The sequence below is a fragment of the Phalacrocorax aristotelis genome, chromosome 2 (genome assembly GCF_949628215.1).
Source record: "Phalacrocorax aristotelis chromosome 2, bGulAri2.1, whole genome shotgun sequence".
NCBI classification, from domain to species: domain Eukaryota; kingdom Metazoa; phylum Chordata; class Aves; order Suliformes; family Phalacrocoracidae; genus Phalacrocorax; species Phalacrocorax aristotelis.
The window spans coordinates 769,869-791,000 of record NC_134277.1 but is presented as its reverse complement, the minus strand read 5'-3'; the positions used below and the strand labels follow the sequence as shown (position 1 = coordinate 791,000).

General features: G+C 45.1%; 1 protein-coding gene across 12 annotated transcripts in view; it reads left to right on the top strand.

Annotated features, from left to right (window-relative positions):
- The window catches only part of MAP4 (microtubule associated protein 4), a 167,532-nt gene that overhangs the window by 49,250 nt on the left and 97,150 nt on the right, over nucleotides 1-21,132 (top strand). For all 12 annotated transcript variants that reach the window (XM_075082085.1, XM_075082087.1, XM_075082084.1 and 9 more), the window contains 2 exons: nucleotides 5,388-5,650; nucleotides 16,864-16,929. In XM_075082085.1, the coding sequence (XP_074938186.1) occupies nucleotides 5,407-5,650; nucleotides 16,864-16,929 (310 nt within the window). In that variant the 5' untranslated portion in view covers nucleotides 5,388-5,406. The remainder of the gene's footprint in view (nucleotides 1-5,387; nucleotides 5,651-16,863; nucleotides 16,930-21,132) is intronic.

Below are 21,132 nucleotides of genomic sequence, written 5' to 3'. Positions count from 1 at the left end.
TCTGTTTAAACAGGTTTTCAGGTATCTTGTTTTTGTGGGCAGCATCCCTTTTCCCTGCTTGCCTGCTCTTCCCTTTCTCCCTCTTCAGACGAGATGCACGAAATCTGGGTCAGACTGATCATAACGTTAAATTCAAAGACTGTGCATGCCCAGGGGCATGTACGCAGCAGTGCAGTTAAGGAAGCTACAAAATGGAAACACAAAGTTCAGGAAATAACTCTCTCTCTTCCCTAGATGGGAAGCAAGAGGCAGCGGCTTATGCAAGTGCGTGTTGTTTGTATTGCTCCTGCTTTCAGAGGGTGGCTGGATGAGATGATGTTTCTTGAAAGTTATTCCACTGGGTCACTTAAAGTAAGGCTTCTGCAAGGAGGCGCCAGCCTGACTTCTCTGGGATCTCTAGGGTGTTGCGAGTCTGGGACTCTCTAAGTCGGTTCGCAGAGTGCAGGTTGTGCGTGCATTAGCGAGCTTCAACCTTGCGCGTGTGGGCAAGTGTCAGATAAGATGGGGGCAAGATCCAGAAAGAAGCTGACTTTGGAAGGGAGGGACTAACTGGGTTGGGTAAATAGTAGGAGCTCTTTGGAATGAGGTGCCAGGACAGGGGGTCTGAGATACGGGTAGTAGATTAAAATAATCCTCCTGTATCTTTCAGGTTAGCTCACAAAAAGGTGGGTTTTATTTATCGAAACAAACAGGTTACTGGGTACGCAAAGATTCTGAGCATAAAAAAGAACAGATGGGGCAAATACTGGGTAGAACAGATGCCCTGTTGCTGGAACACAAAGGATTGTTGGGGAAAAAGGATTGAAAAATCTTTTTTTGAAGTGTGAATTAAGGAAATAATATTTATTTGCCGTAGAATAATTTGAAGATTTCCTGGAATGTCTCGAGGAAAGTCTAGCTACAGGAAAACTCTTTTCCTCATCTGTAGCACAGCTGTTGCTGTGGGCCTGATAACGCTATGGTCTGCTCCTTTCCACACCTTTCCTCTGAGCGAAATACTTACTCAGCTTGGTGTTCTGCAGGGAGGACTTGCCTGTCCTCTGAGGCTCTTCCAGAGATGGATATCTTGAGTCATGCAGGTTGGTGTTACACCATCGCTGCTGCTGCTCCCTCTGCTATTTAGCAAACGAGAGGACCTTGGCAGCTGTCTCACAGCTGAAGAACTATTGAATACATTTTTAAAGTGCTGCCTCCTGAAACCTCGCTGGTTCCTCCATTTTGCCCTTTCATCTTAAAAGTTAGCCAGAATTCATATTCCTGGTGCTCTGTTAATACCGGATTTGCATAGCTACGTAACGCACGGTGTAGTGAGGCACTTCACAAAGGTTCTCGAACGCTTCCTGTGTGTAGCTGACTTCGTTCCATATGAATGGAAATGGTATTGGAAGCATCTGTCTCTCTAAGCTGGTTGACACACAAATATGCTTCAGGGTTTGCTTTCTACCCTTGGGCAGAACCTGTGAAGCATGCTTGTTTTCCTTCTGTCGTAGTTACCTCTATAAGCCCTAGTTCAAACTGGGAATCTGGGAAACAGCGTAGTTTCGCTGCTCTAACACCAGAGATGGAAAGCGGAGGAGTTGGTTCTAGTCCAATTCCAGTGGTGTTCTGGCTCTCCTTTGGCCCTGCCTGGGCTGTTGAAGGCTTCCCGCAGCCAGTGCGCTGCTTTGGGTTAGGACAGCCGTTATTTGCCAGGCGCTTTTACGTGCCTGAGATACCAGCTCTGTATTTGCTACAGAAATGCAAAATGGCTTTTATTAGTTAGGCTGATTTATTTTTTTATGCATAGTCTCTGCATTCCTTATTAAGTTAAATATAGACAAGGAAACGTCCTGCTGATAAGTCTGCATAACCTCATTATTTCCCCCCCCAGAAACTAGATTGTTTTGGTGTCCTAGTTCCTATGTAGGTCTGAAATAAAGACACTGCTAGTGCTATTTCATAGCTACTATTTCATAAAGTGCCACCACATTAATCTGGACCAAAAAAAAGGCACAATGTGAATCCGCCAGTTGCTTGTGGTGGAATATTCATGTGCCAGAAGATGATCTGGGTGGGATAACCCTTGATTTGGGTTTAAGGATTCTGAACTGCTTCGCCGGCCCCACTCACACGGCAGCTCCTGCCACCAGCGGGGCTCTGGAGGCATCTGCTCCGTTGATTGAAGTACAGCTGTTCAGGTCGACAGGAAAGGTGACTGAATTCCGCAGTGGAACAAGGACTAAATAATTTCTGGGCAGCCTAAATAGTGCTTATAAGCTTGCTCTGACTACAAACCAATGGCTGTGGCCACGCGTGTTTCTGTGCGGTCTGCTGTTGGCTGTAGATGGCTTCTGGGTGCGGATCATGCAGAGGAGAGGGATGTTAAATGTTAAGGAGCCTCTCTATAAAGTAGCTGGGTAATAGTTTCCATTAGAGTGGGAGGGTAGCAATGACTTGCTATTTGGACAGGCCCTAAATTAAGCTGTCATGAGGAAATGCTGACAAAAGGCCACTCGTGTTCCCGAAACTAAAATAGCAGGAATGTTTAATCTGAAGTGAACGTGTGAAAATTGTGAGCTGATAGTTCAGTTTGCGGACTGTAACGTACTGCTAACGGGCACTTGGAGCGAGGTTAAAAAGAGAGGTTTTCCTAAATGCCACTTACATAAAGCTTCAGGTTCCTGATGGGTAAACTTTGCTGTGCTGGTGTTGGTGCAGAATCATGTACGATGCTACGAACATGAAGGACCTGTGACACCTGCAAAGTCTGATCTGGCCCGACCCGGCGTACCTGCTGTGAAGAACAGGAGTTGGATTTTCCTTTTGGCATCTGCTGCGTTCCCTCCAGCTTATTTGCTTGGAGCTCCCTCCAGCTTACTTGCTTATTCCCCAAGTTACGGGATCCTCTGTAGCTATTTTCTGACCAGTCTTGGTTCTTGAGTTTTAGTTGAACTTGATGCTTCATGGTTGGACTCCATGATCTTAAAGGTCTTTTCCAACCTAAATGATTCTATGATTAGTAGCATCATGAAGCAGCTTGTCAGAAAAATTTAAATATTGTTTTTCTTCCTTATGCTAAATGAAATTTTCAGAAGAAAAGGATGAAGTGTTCATAGCTCCAGTTCTTCTTGAGATTGACTCAAAAGCCATCATTTCACTTTCAAGTTAAAAGCGAGGGAGGACATGGTTGAAAAGATGACTAAAGAGCCCCATTTCTTCCCTCAACGAGACTGGCCAACACAAAGGTACGGCTTCTGGAAGTGACTGACTTCCCTGGTTGAAACTCAGTGAAGGGTGTGCGGCCGGTTGTGTGCAGATCCATAAACTAAGCGGGGGTAAGGCGGTGCGTCTTGAAAATGGTGTTGGTGTGAACTCTATCTGAAAGGAAGCTTGAACTTTTTAAACAAGACTCTTTCACGTAAGTATAACGATGTCTTTTTGAAATAACCGTAATTCTTTCAACTGTGACCCCGCACAAAGGGTTGAGAGCTCCAAACCTTTCACCTCCAGATTTCCATTAAGTGGTAATTCTTCAGGACCTTTATCTAAACCAACAAAAACTGCGATTGCTGCTTGAAGCCTGGTCTGGCTTGAAGTCTGATCCCTTATTGTTAAAGGGAAAAAAAAATGGATTTAACTGAATTAGTTTCCATAATATACTTGCATGCGATTACATAAACAGCAATATCAGTGTGATACCATTGTTTATAAAGAATGTGAAATATTGCCTTATACAGGCTTGAGCCTGTAGGTATGTGTCAGTGGCCATTTGCTGCTGACGAAGAATTTCCTTTAGTTCAAGGAGTAGGAGCCTTTGTGTTTTTGGAACAAGAGGGTCTGTGTTTGGCCATCGCAGCGTAAGTCGGTGACCCTGGCCTGCTGCGCAGTGGCTGCTCGGGTCAGCCCTCCGTTCACCAACGCGTACAAATGCCCGTTGTCGTCTTGTCAGTGTGTCTGCGCCTCTCTACGTGTGCGGGTCTGTATCTTCAGCTCTGGGGTTTCTCCTAACGTGGCTTGGTGGTTCTTGTCCAATGCAGTGAGAACTGGTTGTGAAACAGTGAATCGCTTTACCAGAGCTCCTTCCTATCTCTTTGTTTGGATGAATTTGTTGTTGGAACTCTAACCTTCACTGCCATGTACTTGTTCTCTACCAATTCTCAGCCAGGCGCTGCTGCTTTGGCTTGCCGGGGCTCCTAAGGCAGAGTAAATCTTCCATTAACAGGGAGAGTCTCCGCACAGATTGTGCATCCAATAGTGAGCGTAACACAGATCAGCAGCAAATTGCTTTGTGCTTCCAGATGTAGATCAAAACTAAATGCGCTGAGCTGCCGTAGTAGGAGTTGTAAGTATGCCAATTTAGGTACTAATGGCCCTTTATGGTTTTGGTGCCTGCAGTTTGTACCAGAGGATTTCTGCAAAGTGGCTAAAACGCATGACTAGAGCTTTTGATATCTTTGCTGTTTGATAGCGTCGTGCATACAGACTAACGCTGCTCTGAAAGAAACGCTCAGAAATGTGCCTTTTGTCCATCAGAAGCGGTGGGTTTTGCTCCTGTGAATTTCGCTTCAGTATTTGTTGGCTGTATTTCCTAATAATAACTTCAAAAGGATGAAGTATGTGTGTGTGGGGAAAATTGTTTATGGGTGTATTTGTTATGCCAGCCTCAAAGATTCAGCTGTAAAACAGATGAATCAGTTCAGGTATGTTTTCTGTTTAGTGCCAGGAAGTTAAATCGAATTCTGAGATAAATGGTGATTCTCTCTGCTTTGTTTCCAATGTATAGCTTTATATATAATGTGTACGTGTGTACTTTTACTATATTTTTTCATGTAAGCATTATTAAAGCTTCACCTTCCAGCACAAATCCCAGGGCTAGAGTGGGTTTGTTGGTATTAGCAAGGTTTGTTGAGGACATAAACATGCTACAGGACCCTATCAAAGGGATCAAAAGCATCACTGAAGTATACATCAGAGATTATGTAAAATCCTAATCTCCATAGGGGAGGCTGGGTGGAGTCCAACCCAAGAAGTAAATTCTCTTGCGTCATTTGTCTTTCTGCTGCCGAGGGTATGTAATTAACTCGCAGATCTGGGGCAAGGCAGAAATCCATGTAAGATTGTGTTTATGCTGGCCAGGTACTGGTTTTTTTTATTTTTAAGGTTCAGGTAAAACATCACATGAAATGTAATGTTTGGGCAGTAAAACCTGATTTAGATGATCTAGCTGGTTGTTTGTTTTTGTACTGGTGTGAGGGTTTTGTAAACATCTGGGAATTAGAGTGCTAAAGCAAATGTTTCTAATTTTGTTACCCCACAGGAGGCACGCACTTGTCGAAATCAGGCTCCGAGTAAACTTAAAAAGTCTCTTATTAAAATGTTATTTTCTTCTTCCCCATGTCACTTTCCAGGTTGCAAAGGTGCTAAAGCATGGCTGACTTGGATCACAACCTCAGTCTTGCGGATGCTCTGACAGAGCCACCTCCCGAGATTGAGGAGGAAGTGAAAAGGGACTTCATTGCCACTCTGGAAGCAGAGAAATTTGATGATGTGGTTGGAGAAACAGTGGATAAAACAGACTATGTTCCTCTGCTGGATGATGATGACGATGATGCAAAAGCTGGGAGCCAGGAACCAAAAAGCAAACCCCATGCAGACGGTATTCAGGTGGAACGTAAGTGTCTAAAGCACAAGGCCAAAAAGCTGCATCACTTAAGCGTCAGAGAATGCTTTTGTTTCTTGTAACATTGCTAGGCCTGCTACCGCAGGTCTTACATGGTGCTGGTATTAGTTTGAACAATTTATTTTAAGAGTAAAAGCTGATCTCGGGTCCTGTTTCTTGCTTTTCTGCTTTACCTTCTGTTCAGTTCTTCAGCCTGTAAAATAAGCTATTGTTACTAGTCCACAGAGGGTGCTATTATTTATGTTAATATTTTGTGGGCTGCCTCGGGCTTCTTGGAGAAAGCACTGCCCCAAGTGTGTGACTGCTACTCTTGCCATATATACGGTGCTTTTCACCTCAGAATATTAGAACTGTGCAAGACTTGGTAACCAGCGCTCTGGGTAATGGCAAATCCAGGGTGTAAAGATCGATGACTTGCTGTTGCTGGTGAGGTCTGCAGGCCAGCATCTTCAGAAGGTCCATGCTGTTCGTGAGCTTCAGACCCCAATGTTTAATAGCTAAAGCTTTTTCTCCACTGATCCAAGGGTCTACTTACTCTGAGTTCTTGCTGCATGTGTATTTTGGTTAGGCACATGTGTAGTAAAATGTGCTGTCTCTGCTGGCTATGAACATAGAATCATTAAGGTTGGAAAGACCTTGAGGATCATCAGGTCCAACCCCCAACCCAACACCCCCAGGCCTCCTAAACCATGGCCCCAGGTGCCACGTCTGCACGGTGTTTGAACCCCCCCAGGGACGGTGACTCCCCCACCTCTCTGGGCAGCCTGTGCCAATCCCCGACCCCTCTGGCAGGGAAGGCATTTCCCTCACACCCAACCTAAACCTCCCCTGATGCAACTGACACGTGCGACTTCCAGAACATTTTTATTCTAGAGTAACTTGGATCCAAAGACAGGTAGCATGAAATAGATTAAATACAGTTGTCTGTATTTTTCCCAAGCTACCCAAGTCAGTATCTGAGACGAACAGCTCATCTATGGTGTTTGCAACCATAGCAAGAAAAGCCGGATGATGGTGTGCAACCGTAATGAAGATCACCTGGAAGGGGCTGCAACCACCTGCCTAGAGGTGAACAAGCCCCAGTCAGAGGGACTGGAAAGTTACTGGAAGGTTAGGCACATGCCCTACTACCTCAAAACCAGGGAGGTACTGGACTCTGCTCACGCTTCAGCTCCTTGGCACGCACAGGGATGCAAATCCCGCGTCCCCAGACAACAGTTGGAGGGGTGGCCAAGCGAGCCCACACGTAGGTGCTGAGGAAGTCTGTCCCAATCATAGTAAAAGACAGAGAAAGGATCTCTCCTACTGGAAAAAATTTTTCAGATCTATAAATCCTAAAAAGTGCTGATTGTCATTGATTTGACACGGTACTGGCAGTATTGCCAAATGCACTTACACAGGGATGACTGACAAATTTATTAGTGTTAATAGCTTTCTCAGAAACTATGTAGAAGAAAGGAGAGGTTTAAGCAGACACTTGCTTCCCTGGCTGAGTGGAAAGGCAAACAGCGAGACCTGCAGGGCAGCCATTCTGTTTCTTTCTCAGTGAGCAATTTAAATTCTTGTGTCTCTGCCTGTGTGGTGTCTTCCGTGCCCCAGCCGAGCAGGGCTAGTCAGCGGGTACAGGTAGTGCCTTGATTACTTTTATTTTTTTAAATTTATTTTTTGGCCTTGATCTGTGCTATGTAAAAAGAAAATGTTTGCTCCTAGACAGGTAACGTGGGAGCTTCTTTCAGAAGAAAGCTTTTTACTTTTTTATGCATTAATCTTGACGCTCTTCAGTGTTGATGAAAGTGGGATGTGCAGAAGAACTATAATGATCACCCATCGGAATAAACAGGACGTCCAGGCCTACAGAATGGGGAATTTATGCCGTGAGAATTTCTGGTCTAAGGCACTTACTTGCATTGTTTAGAAGTGTATTGGGTGTCCTGTAATACAGAAGATGTAATTCTGAATTTTCCATACTAAAATGGTTCACTAAATGGTAATAAACAAGTAGGAAGGGTGGAAGTGGGCCGAGAGATGAGAAAACTCTGAGCTCTGCTCAATTCAGACATGTATTATTGTATTCAATCTTAGTACCTTCAATGGTAGGTGTTTTATATGTTGGCATTGCAGAAGTGGGAGTAACAGAAATATGCAGACTTGTTAACACTTGTGTGTGGATTAAGGATATTATTTTAAAATAATGCTTTGTTCTTGAAGTTACAGATTCTAAAACATCTCAGCACCAGAATTTCTCAGTTAGTGTTAAAATAATGACGTAATATTAGTTTAAAGTACAAGTTCCTTAAGTTGTGTCTTCCCAGATGTGTATCCCTTGAACATTACCATCGTAACTCACTATTTCAGATAACTTCAGGTTCTTGAAGCAGGTATAATGAGGCATTTCGGGTTTGCTTGGTAATTAAAACTCGCTGAACTGCCCTGTGAGAAAGCTGCCGGTTCCTGCGTGCGAGCTGAGGCAGAGATACTGGGGTGCTAACGCAGGTCACCTCTGGGCCAGGCTCTTCATCTGCATCATCTCCTGGCTCCTCTAACCCCGCTTCCCCTCCCCAGTGCCTCCCCTGGCTCTACCACCAGTCATTTGTCTGCTTGAGCAGAACTTGCTTCCCTCCTACACGGCGAGATGCAGGGTCTCGTTCTGGTTTGGAGGTTTGTTTTATCCTTTTTTGGGATAGCTGGAGAAGAGCCGTGAGCATTATCTAAATCTTTGGCAAGGTGAAAACAAGACCCTAACTGAAGCACCGAGCGAGCTTGCTTGTCTTGAGTGTAGAAGATAATGTTTTGCAGCTTTCCCACCTTGGACCAGGAGGGGAAGGGCTATCGAGCTCCGCAGTTTAAAATGGTGTCAATTTACTCCAGGCCGGTTTTAGGATTTGATCCTGTTATGCCTTAATTTGCCTAATCTGTTTTTCCCTGAAGTGGTAAGGATACCTATTTCTGCTACGGCATTTCTTCAGTGTTTATAACTGTTAAAAAAAATAGTGAAGCTTCATGTACTTGCTTTTATTGAGGCTGTAGAATAAATGAGCCTGGGTGAGATAAGACAGGGTCCTAATGGGGGTGTTAGTTGTTCTAGTGCTGTGCTCCGAGTGTAATGTGAAGTTTTTTATTTTGGGGGTGGGGACACACACACACAGGACTGCTACGTGAAAGGCAGCAAGAGTTCTATGTCCCTGGCTCCAAATATGACTGCAAATAGCTTTGTTTTCCTGAGGGACAAGAGTAGCTTTCATGGATCAGGCTTTTCAGCCCCTGCTTGTTAATTTATTTATGTTAAAAGGCATGAATGTGTTCAGACAGCATGGTCTCTGCTACTGAGATTGCCCTTCCCCAGTCAGAAGAGGTTTAATCATATGTCCTGTCAGGCTCTAGCTATTCCATCTCTGCGCGAGGTTTTTCTTTCACTTTTTTCCGAAACCCAGAGGCCAGATCAGACAAGTTTTAATGATCAGATGTGCCCCTGTCATGGACCTGGGTGAACAGTGTGAGTACAGAGAGATGGAGAATAGGAGAGAGATGTGAGGAGCAGTTGTATGGTCACCTACAAATCTGTCCTGGAATAAAGCTCTAATAACAGTTGACTTTTAGAACATCATTGGAGAGGCGTAGCTTCAGAAAGGAGTTTAGTCTTTCTAGCACCTGGCTGGACATCATAATTTGGCAGATTCTGGGGTAATCCTCTTGGGACACTGCGTGCTTTACATAACGCCGAAGGACCGCTTTGGGTGGGTGCTACGCCGACTGCCGCTGGCTTTCCTTATCAGTTCCCAGGCTCCAAGGAATTTAGAGGATACTGAGGAGCTTCCTGCGGCAATCATGGAGGCTCTAGTGGCCGTTTTCATCAGGGTGCTCTGGCGAGGTAAGGGATATGCATCCTTGAGTGCGAAGGAGGAGATGTTTGGGTGGGAGCAAATTCCATCCAAAAGGGAAACACTGTGCTTTACCAGTTCGCGGCAGTGCTCCCATGAAATGCTTTAGTTCAAGTGAGGAGCAGTTTCTGAATTGTTTGATTGTGTTATTGTTGAGGAGCTGTGTACGAAGCTAGGTCTGGGGCATAACTGCTCGTGGCCTTCTGCACAGTGAGCGCGTGTTTTGCATTCCTGCTCTCTGCTCACAGACTTGGTGATGGGTCTAACTTTGTATACAGTTTTTTAACAGGGGAAACAAATACCGAGCATGATGTAAGTGACAAAGTTCTTTTAATTTGTGATGGGCAGTGGCTTTGGGGCTGTTTTCAAGCACACGTGTCGCCACGAGATGGCTCTGCCAGCGCTGCGTGATGCTGCTGGACAGACACTGCCGCACAGCGGAGCAGGCCATCCTCCCCTGGTCCAGGAAGAAAACACAGCTCCAGAGCCTGAAACCCGAGCCCAAACCACAACAGTGCCCTGTCCTTTTATCGCCCTTTCTGTGCTAGGTCTAAGTGCCTTTCTTGCAGAAGTCAGCAGGCTTTGCTTTTGCAAAAGACAGTTTCAACACTATCACATATGAAACTGAGGATGAAGAATGCTCCGTATACCCCAAAGTTTCAGAGGGATTAAAAAAGGCAGGAAACGATGTTAAGGTGCTTGCATTTATATCTTGTACGATATACTAAACACCTTCTCCCTCTGAAAGTCTGTCCATGGCCATTCCAACCCCAAAGTTGTTAAAACCCCTGGTTATTACAAATCCCTATATTGTCTTTTTGTCCATAACCAATTGAGCGTGATCTGAGTACACAAGGTCTTTAATTTGCTCGGGTTTCTGTCAGACAATTGCTAAGCAAACATTAGAAAGTTTGGAGACCCCCCAGGTGACACCGAAGGTCTGCTGCTATGCTGTGTGTTTTGTGTGCGCTGCCCAGATTTCAGCTGCTCGCCCAGCATCTCGTGGCCCAGCTGCTGAAATGAACCTGCAGTTTCTGCACAGGGCCTTGTACTAGTGGTTTGCCTAGTCTACTAGGAGCATATTTCAGCCTGAATGTGGGTTTTTGTTGATCACAAATTAAAAAAAATCCCCTTTTTTTTCCTAGCTTGGTTGCTTTACACCGATTTAGCTTAATTCAGGTAATATTTGTGCTCAATTAGTGAACTTGAGGTTCTCTAACATCTAGTCATGGTCCCATCACAGGCAGTCAGTGATCAGACAAGGTGATTTCAACCTTCAAGCCGTAGCTTCCTATTTCAGAAGGAAAGGCGTGAAGGTGGGATGGGGGGAGAGGGATTTTAGTGGAGATCAGTGTGGCAGGTCTCCTGTTCCTGCTCTTGGGTGCCAGACCTGCCCGTGCAGCTGTGGTTCTGTTAGTGCCACCTGACAGCACGTGTGTGCCTCTGAAAGCCCTGGCACCCCCGAAACACAACACTAAGCAAGCCTCGGCTTCCATTTCATTTCAAATTCTCTTTAATTCTCATGGTTAGAGAGAGAAGCTTGAGAATCCAAACCAAGCCTTTATACTGTTGTCTTGGTTTTGGCTGGGATAGAGTTAATTTTCTTCCTAGTAGCTGGTACAGGTCTGTGTTTTGGACTTAGCATGAGAATAAAGATAACACGCTGATGTTTCAGCTGCTGGTAAGTAGTGCTTACATTAAGTCAAGGACTTCCCAGCTCCCCATGCTCTGCCAGGGGCCCAAGAAGCCCAGAGGGGAAGGGGCACAGCCAGGACAGCTGGTCCAAACTGGCCGAAGGGCTATTCCATACCATATGATGTCACCCCCCAGTATATTAACTGGGGGAGCTGGCTGGGGGGCAGTGACTGCTGCTCGGGGCCGGGCCGGGCAGCCAGCGGGTGGTGAGCAATTGCACTGTGCATCACTTGTTTAGTATAGTCTTTTATCATTATTTTCCCTTCCTTTGCTGTCCTGTTAAACTGCCTTTATCTTAACCCACAGCTTTTACTTTTTTTCCCCGTCCCTGATTCTCTCCCGCATCCCAGCGAGGGCGGGTGAGTGGCTGCGTGGTACTCAGTTGCCAACTGGGACTAAACCACAACAGTCGTACTGGAATGGCAAAGAGTAAGCAAGACTCTAAGCCTTTTTGTGACTCTGGGAGAAGGTGAGCTTGACTGCTCTTCAGAAGCCATTTTGAGACAGACTATTTAAATGTAGGAATGGAAATTTAAGAGTTACCAGCTAGGTTTGGCTGTATGGCACGCTTTTTTAGCGTTTTCATTCCCACTCATGTTTTTTTTGGTCTAAGCTCTCTGACGAAGTTGTGTTCAACCAAGTCTGCGCATGCAATGTGTGATAGGATAAAACATGCCAAATGACTCCTGTCCACAACCCGTCCACCCCAGCCTGGCCTGCCGAGAGCTCTTTTTCGTTTCTCCCTCTGGTATCTCATGCCTGCTGCAGAGCAGGCTGCAGGTCTGATGGTGGAAACGGGCTCGGCTGTGGTTGCGCTTCCACATGCGCTATGCCAGGTCACCACTGGAGATTAGGGTTTTTTATATTGGCACTGCCCATTTGCTTGAGATTATCGGTTTAGCAAATGCTGCCTTAAATTTGTTTATATAAAAACAATCCTTTGATCCACTAGCCAGATGCAAATACTATCTTGTGATTCTGATGAGGATTATGTAGTTACAACATCTTGACATGTTTTTGTTTTTATGCAATTTAGAATATGAGGGGAGGAGGCCTGGCCCCGAGGAGACTGCCGGGTGCTTTCGCGCTCGCCAACTAAAATAAGTTTGACTTGCTCCAAAGGAGCTGACCTTCAGAGACATAAAAATAAAAATTATTAATGCTGGGTGGAGCTGTTTGATTTGACCTGATTTTCTGGAAGCTTTGACTTCCAAAAAAGCTAAAACTGTAAAGAAAACCATTTTACCTGCTTTTCATACGTCTGAAGAAGTGCAGAGGGAAAGACAGCATTTCTGATTCTTCTGCTCATTTGGGAGCCTGCTCTTGAGCCTAAAATCTTTAGATTTTGCCTGGTTAAGTGTTTGATTTGGAGAGACCCTGTCTTGACTGAGCGCTCGATGCACGCGCAGCAGCATCCTACTCATCCCCGCGTGACTGCAGAGCTTTTTCAGAAAGTTAAAAGCTGTTGCTTGTATGAGACCTGCTTGCCGGCTCCTCTGCCCTTCTGGTGGCTCACGTCCCCCTCGTGGCTTTGGCAGAGAAGCAACCTGCAGCTAGCAGGGCGTGCGCGGAGAAGTGGCTACTGTGGTTGCTCTCGAGAGGGAGAGGAATGCCACAACAGCTTTAACGTAGTCTTTTGCCCCAATTCCTGTGCCATTGGAGCAAATTTAGGATTTCCCATACATATGCCTTACCGATTTTTGTCCAAATTGGTAAATATAGGGGATAGAATAAGATGCAGCTTCTCTGAAGGGATGTATTTGTGCTTTGTAGCGTAGAAGCTGCACAGGCTTGGGAGCCCTCTCAGCTCTATGGAAGGCCAAGCCAGAAACACAGCTGGCTTTGAGCTGTCCTTTAATCTACCGTAGTGTTTGGTAGGCTTGACTAATATTTTGGTAGGGTGTTTTCTGTTGTTGTTTCGTTTTAAGTTTGCAGAGCCCTTGGTAGGGGAGGGTGGGGTGTCCTGGCTTTTCTCTTGCTAGAAGGCAGTTGGCTTGCATCACTTGCAAGCTGGGAGATTGGTCTCTAAATGAAACTTCTGTACAGATGGAGTGTTTATTTTCTGAATAGCTAAAATGCCCTGAATTGCCAGAAGCACGGAAGAGCGGACTGTACGCAGTGCAAAGCTGACCTCAAGCGCACGCAGACTGCTCATTCCAAGTGCCACCAGACCAGTCGTACAGATGAACGTCTTTTGCACCCAGAGCCAGTGCTCAAAGTATGCACACAGAATTGCAGACCAAATCTGTAGCGTTCAGCCGTATTTGTGATCGAGGTGAGTCGGGTTTTTAATGCACGAATGATGGTGGTGGCATCAAGACCAGACTATGAAACACTTTAACAGCCCTATTGCCTGTGCAAGGTGCGATGACCAGATTTGAACGAAACGGAAAGCAGCATGTGATTATTTCATCCAGTTTAAACCAGAACTTGCACTCAAGTTTTCAGTTGCAGTTTAAATACTGAAGAAATGAGAGTGAGTTTGTGGGATGTTGTAGTGGGGGTTGCTGTTTATTTTCCCTACCAACAAGAGACTTTTTGACATGTTTAGCTTGAGGAAAGACTAGAGAAGGCTTTGAAAGCTTCTGTTACATTGGGAACGTCAGCTACCTTCACTAAACCAGTGTTATGACATGCATTTAAGCAGGACTTAAGAAAACTTGTAGCTCTTGTGCTTGGGCTAAGCTTCCTCGCTGTTAACTGGAAGGTTCAGCAGGACCTTGTAGCTCCTCTACGTAATTCCTCGGAGATCTCATGGTAAGACCCTGTTACTCCACGAGATACCCAGCATATCTTTTGGAAGCTGTGGAGCAGTGGGGTCTAAACCGTCCCGTGACCCTGATTTCTCCTTGCCTGAACAGATCAGAAAATTCAGCGACTGGCAGTGGTTCTCCCAGTTACTAGTTAAGACAGTTCTACTGTTATAGTCAATACCAGACCTTGTGAAGACTGACAGCAGGAGGAGCTGGTGCGTTTGACTACTAAGAAACAGGTCCAGAGATTCCTGTAGTATTTTCAGCTCCTTGAGGAGCATGTAGGTGTATGTTTTTCTGTAAGCTGTCTGGCAAGTTCATGTTGAATTTTCATAAAACACCAGGATGAGCCACTGAAGTAACTGGAAAGACTTCCCTTTTGCTTTACCGAGGGTTAGATTAAGCCCTAACGTGCTGTGTCTAAAGTACACTGGTATGTGGCTTTGTTTTAAAGCTGCTTGAGCTCGGGGAAGGGGCAGCAGCAACTCCAGGTAACTGAATGTGGGTCTTTTTGGGAATGCTTTTATTTTATTTACTCCCAGGGGGTTTGAAGCCCTTGCTCCAAGTGTTTCTTCACAGTAAGTAGAACTGATGGCCTGAGGAGCTGAACTGCTGTTAGAGCTTGTGCTGCTTGTTAGACATAACCAATGCTACTCAGTATCGGTCTTGTAATGACTTGTCTTCACTATTTCACACAGGAAAATGGGATAAATTCTTAGAAATTACTTTGAATGTATTTAAGAAGATATTAGAACATATTTTAAGACTTGGTACAAGGATGGTATCTTCAATTTAGGTAAATGGCCTTGTCATATTCACCTGTCATGGTGGAGGTCGCCTACAGAAATACTGTGCTGCTGGCAGGCTGCACCAGTATTAATACCAGCACAATCCAGCTACTAGTGTAAGGACCATAGTCTGATCTCAAAAGCAGTAATTTAAAATAAATAAAATTCCTCAAGCAGTTTGCCAAAGCGATTACAGTTATTGACCCTCAGCAGCCCAGTGTGGAGATTATGGGGTGACTCTAGAATTTCACTAGGATATCCTGATGATTGAGTACTAGAAGAAGGGTGCTTTTATTTAAAAAAAAAAAAAAAAAGTTAAATTCCTTAATTAGTCCCAAAGATGGTTTCCAAGCAGCATTGTCAAAAACATCTCACAGCTGGAGATAGGAAAGCCGCTCTGCTAGCAGGCAGCTAAGGTGGCCCAGAGAGCAGGTGGCACAGGCAGGTTCAGAGCTCAGCTCTTTGATTCCAGACTGCCTCAGCAGCTGTATTGCTTGTATTGCTGCCATGTTTTCAAAGTTCAGTGTGTAAATCCTGGTGCCTGTTAAAATTTTATCTGACAACGTCAGGACAAGATAGACTAAACCTCTTGGTGGGTAAGTATCTTATATGCTGTTTTTTGGAACCGGTGGTCTTCTGCCCTGAACTACCCTTCTCTAAATCTCCCGATATCTGCTTTAGCAGTGTGCTGTCAGAGCTGAAACTGAGGTCTTTTGATCCTTTTTTCCTAACGGTGTTAGGGTAGCTTTGTCTGCCAGAAACTTGTCACGACTGAAGTGGACCAATATTTCAAAATTCTGGGGAATTGGGTTGTGCCTCTTGGCTCTCGCTCTGTCACCAGACGCCACTGAAAAGAGCGTGCCTCAGGCTTCTTCACAGCATCCCTTTGGGTGCTTGTACATACCCCCCCAGCTCTTCTCTTCTCCCGGGTGAACAGTCCCAGCTCGCTCTCAGCTGTTACACGAGATGCACTCCAGTCCCTTTATCATCTGAGTGGCCCTTCACTGACCTCTCTCCAGTAGCTCCATCTCTCTTGTACTGGGGAGCCCAGCACTGGACCCAGCACTCCAGACGTGTCTCAGCAGCGCTGAAGAGAGGGAAAGGATCACCCTCTTCAAGCTGACAGCGCTGTGCCTAGTGTGGCCCAGGATGCTGTTGACCTCCCTTGCTGCAAGGGCACATTGCTGGTTCGTGTCCAGCTTGTTGGCCACCAGGATCCCAGTGGCCTTTCCTGCAGCACCTGCCTTCCAGCAAGTTAATCCCCAGTGCACACCGGTGCCTGGGTTTATGCCTCCTTTGGTGCAGGACTTTCCGTTTCTCCTTGTTGAACTTCCCGAGATTCATCTCTGCTCACCTCTCCAGCCTGGCCAGGTGCCTCTGGATGGGTCACAAGCCTCTGGCATCTCAGCTGCTCCTGAGTTTTGTATCACCTGCAGACTTGCTGAGGGTGTGCTCTTCTGCATTGTTCAGGTCGTTAGTGAAGGTGTTAAGCAGTATCTGCCCCATGTCAGCTGCTGGGGGACACCGCTAGTGGCTGGCCTCCAGCTGGGCTTCATGCTAGCGATTGCTGCCCTCGGAGCCTGGCTGTGCAGCCGGTTTTCCGCCCACCTCGCCGTGCAGTTATCTGACCCGTGCTTTGCCAGTTTGTCTATGAGGGTGTTACGGGAGACCATGTTAAGGTCAACAGCATCAGCTGCCCTCGCCTCACATCCACCAAGCCTGTCAAAGTGCATCAGCTTAGCTAAGCATTATTTGCTTGAAGGAAAGCCAGAGTCACAGTGGTCTAGTGCTGGCCCTTAGGAAAGCTTGGCTTGCAGTGATGGTATGAATAGGTAAAGAAGCTTCTAGTTGTTATGCCTTGAGTCTCCTTCATGGGACTAGATTTTCTGAGATTGAAAAGCTCTTCCTTTTGGGATTTAGGTTGCTCTGACTCAGTGCCATGTGGGTACCTTAACTTATTTCAAAAGTACTTTTGGGGAAAAAAAACCCCTTATCTGTGTTTGATAATATTACAGCATTGTCCTTATGATGTTGTTTTTAAGTTTTCGATTAACTTCATCAGTGCTAACATTTCCTTTGATTTCTTGCAGATACTTCAGCTTCCGGGCCAACAGTTGTAGAAAATGGTGACCACGGAATAGAAGACCACCACACAGGTACGTGCTCAATGTCTGAAGGAGACACGCAGATTTCTTCATTTGTGATCGGACCAGTAAAACCTCACTGTGACAAAATACATCATCTTTTTGAGTCGTATTTCTCCATGGAGGGTTGTGGGGTTTTTAAAAATTAACTTTTCTATTTTGTTTAAAATTCTTTGAACTTAATTCTCTTTTTGGATTGAAATTGCTTATTTGCATAAAGCCTCGTTCTGAAGACACTATACTTTAGCTATGGTCAGTGTTGGGAAGGCAACACCTAGGGCACCGACACCTAAATGCTTCCCAGCAACTCCGTAATATTCAGAGCTGATCTCTACCCTGACCCGTGGGAATGCCTTCTCCTGATCCCATGACAGTGATGTGTCTGCTCTTGATGCAGTTGGTTCACTCACTAATTCTTAGCTGCTACTGAAATTACACTGCTTTGTTTATTTTGTAGCTTCCCCTTCCACCCCAAACTACCCCTCTGTAAATATCTCCTAATCCTTGCTTTAGCGATGTCAGAGATGAAATTGAGGTCTCCTGAACCTCTTTTTCATACAGTGTTAGGGTAGCTTTGTCTGCGAGAAACTTGTTGTTGACACGCTGGTCCACTGGGGTAAATTTGTGAGGAATCTGGAAAATAGTGGTTCTTTCCAAGCAGCCTAACGACTGCAGTTACATTTAGGGATAAACACCAGTTCCCTTTTCTGAGACTTTCTTACTGTGAATTCGGTTTCCTACCAAATTCCAGCTGACCTGTTTAGGGTGAGCAGGACCAGGCCCTGCGACTGTGTGCGTGAGCCAGTGGATTGTTTCCTCCTGTGGTGTGGGGGGTGCGGACTTTGACAAGCCGTACCGTAGCACCTCTGCTTCCTTGAGGATAAAATACTAAAAAGTCGATTGTCGTCCTGGCATTGGTAAGGGCTATTTATTTGGTCTCCCTCTTCACGGTCTCCAACTCAGCTCTCGCAGTACAGATCATGGCGCAGATGGTTTGGATGTTCCCAGTGCTAGCATCCCTGCTAGCCCGTAGGCGGGGCCCCAAGAAAAAACATCCAGGAGATAATGCTGAATGTATGGGAGTGGGAGACAGGGATGAATTCAAACACTTTTATGCTATAATTCTGTTTTAATGTGAGCAAGTGTTCATGTTCTTATTGACGGTAGGAATGTAAAAATTGATCTTTGTACTTCATTTGCCATTATAGATCTGGTCAAAAGGAAGCGGTTGCATCTTTTATAATTCAGTATAAAACTGAAATTAAGAACAGTTCTGAACCTTCATAAGGATACTTCCTCTTTTTTTTTTTTGAATACCTATATCTAAAAGGAGATAAAAATAAAATCAGATTTATGATACTCCAGGTATGACTGACTACATGCATTGGAATTTTTTAATTGAACTTCTGCATTGTGTTTAAAACCTTCTTGTTATTTGCTTAACACTAGCTTTCTGGAGGTTTAACTCTTCACACACTAAATGCTAATCAAATTGATCAAAGATACTTTTATGTGTCTGAAACTTCTTAATTTATTAATATGTTCCATCTTTGCGGGGTAGAGTTGGATTTTTTTCTTGTTAAAGGCTGTCTAAAAGTGACATCAAAGGGGTAGAAACAGCATGTGAAAGGATGAAGAGTCATGGGCATCAAGTTAATTAGGCTCTTCAGAAAAACAGAAGAATTATACAACACAACTATTTCATGGACTCTTTCCCCCTACTCCCTTCTCTATGGAATACTTCAAATACCCAGGCGTATGCATTTGAGAGTAAGGGAGAAATGCTAATTTTAGATCAGATGATGGACGTTTTTTCAGAGTTGAAGAGCAGTTGATGCTCTGCAGAAATACAGGCAAGTTGATCCAGTCCAGGTGACGGACCGCAGTTGTGCCTGGTTCTACATTTAGTAGGTGGTGCTGCCTAAAGCCTTTTGTCCCTGGCCCTAAGCCACCATCAGTTTTGGGCTGCCTTACTTGTTTTCAGCTGGATCTGTGCCCTCAGCTGTCTCTTTTTAAAGCTGAAGTGATTCTTCTGGGTGCTGAATGTCGGCCCAGTGCAGGGGTGGGAAACAGAGTAGCTGGGAGAGGACTAAGGAAGGTGCTGTTCAAGGAAACCAGCTTTTTGCTACAAAAAGCAGTGTCAAGAACTACAGAGAGCTTTTCAAATCAGAGCTGCGTTTGAGCCAGATTCTGAAAGGGGCTTCAGGGAAAGTAGTGGGGAAAAAGATGTAGCTCAGCTATTTGAAAATACAAATGTCTGCTTATCTCTCCGGTCTAGATCACAGGAAGCATTGCTACCTGTTTTTTTTTTCACCTATCAAATAAAACAGGGTGATGACTTGCTAATGTTTTATTGCATGCAGTGTTACACACACCCCAGATGTCTGTAGCTACGCAGAGGTTAGAATTAGTCAGGGCTGAAATCTTAGTGCTGGTTTGGCAGCCCGTGCTGCCTCCTGACCGGATGCCCCGGTCTGAAACACCCTTAATGTAGTGGATGGCATAAATCCAAAACTCACATAACCTGGGGGCAAACCCCTATATTAACTGTTGAATTACTCTTATTATAACAGTGAGGTAGTTACAGCATCGATGCAGGGATGTGTATAGGCCAGTATTTCAGAACGTAAAGGAAAAATGTGAATGGTTGACTTCACGTTGGCCGTTTACTCGAGCGGCCAGAACCGAGGCCGTGAGGCGGAGAACCCTCTGCACCCATTTGCTTTCCCTGGAAGGGAGAGACTGGCAGTTTCTCTGAAGGGTTCAGCTCTTGGCAGTGCTGAGCCTTATGTGGCGATTGCTTATGTCGTTTGTGGGTTTTGGGGTTTTTTTGAGAATTTGAGAGCTACAGCCCGGGAGCTCTGGCTTGGGTACTCAGCACTTAGACTGAAACTCTCTCTATTAATTCTCCTCTTCCTTATAAGGATAAACAGAAGAGAATTGGGGCAGTGTGCGGAGGGAAGCTGTGCACATCTGGTGCAGCTCAAGTGAATCGGCGAGGGTGTGGGGGGGCTGTTAATAGTTCATAATCACTGATGGCATGCAGGTATTGAATTAGAGAACTCACTGCGAACTTCCATGCCGCAGAGGTTAGAGGGTGCTTAGTAAAACTCTAACAGCAGGTTTAAAACAACAACAAAGAGTGTGATTTTTCTGAACAGTGCAACGTTTGCAACTCCTTACTGCAGGATATTTGCCTAGAGTTCAAAGGAATTATGTACTTTAAAAAAAAGAAATTTCTGGAAATAAATCCATTAAGGATGATCACCTGGTTTAATCTGGATACCTCTTGTTCCAAGATCCTGTTCATTATCTTGCTGGCAGATGAGAAGTAACCTAGGGAAGTATTGCTGTTCGGGGCTCGTACTTTCCCTAGCTGGACTTCCTCTCCGACCGGCCTGCTTGTTGTTCTCCCATCCGAGATTGGGTCACAAAAATACTTTGTCACTGCTTTCAGTGCAAATTGTGCTTCTAAACAGCATCCTGAGCGGCTGCTCTTTGGATAGCAATTTGTCACTAATCTTGATTTATCACAGCTAATTTTTGCATGTGGCACAACGTTGTGCCGTAGCATGACTAGCGGTGTATTTTCAGACACTTCTAAAAGCAAAATGCCACGTGTGTCTAATCTGGCTTTTGGCAAATCTCCTGGCTGCACTAAATGAAATACTGCTTGTTGTGCAGTTGCTACCTGAATGTTCATGTTTACTAACGACTTGCGCTTTTTTGCCCCTTTCCCCATCCCGTTTCCCTCTCCTACTTTTTTCCCTCTCTTCTATTTTCTCCTCCTAGAAGCCTAGACTGTCTCCTAACACTGGGGCTGCCACTGATACAAGACCAGTGTACTTTTCTACCTGCCATTACACTTCTAAAATCTTCAGCATTTTACAGAGCTCTTGCTTTACGTCTTTGGACTTTACGTGTAGAAGAAACCAAAGGGTAGCTGTGCTGTCGGCCGATCAGCCCTCCTCCTCCTCCCTCTCTGCTCTGCAGTGCTTGTTGAAACCTTCCTTTCTTTGTGTAAGCACAAACGTGCATGATGGTTTTTAACTGCACTATTTCAGCACTCCCACTGTTTTTTAAATCGCAACTACAGCTCCATTTTTAGTTCAACCACTTTTAAATTTAATTTATATCCTTTTTCATGGACGCTTATTAACCAAAGGTTTGGTGTTAAGTTTCAAGTTGTGCTTTCATAGCGGATGGGTCCACCAT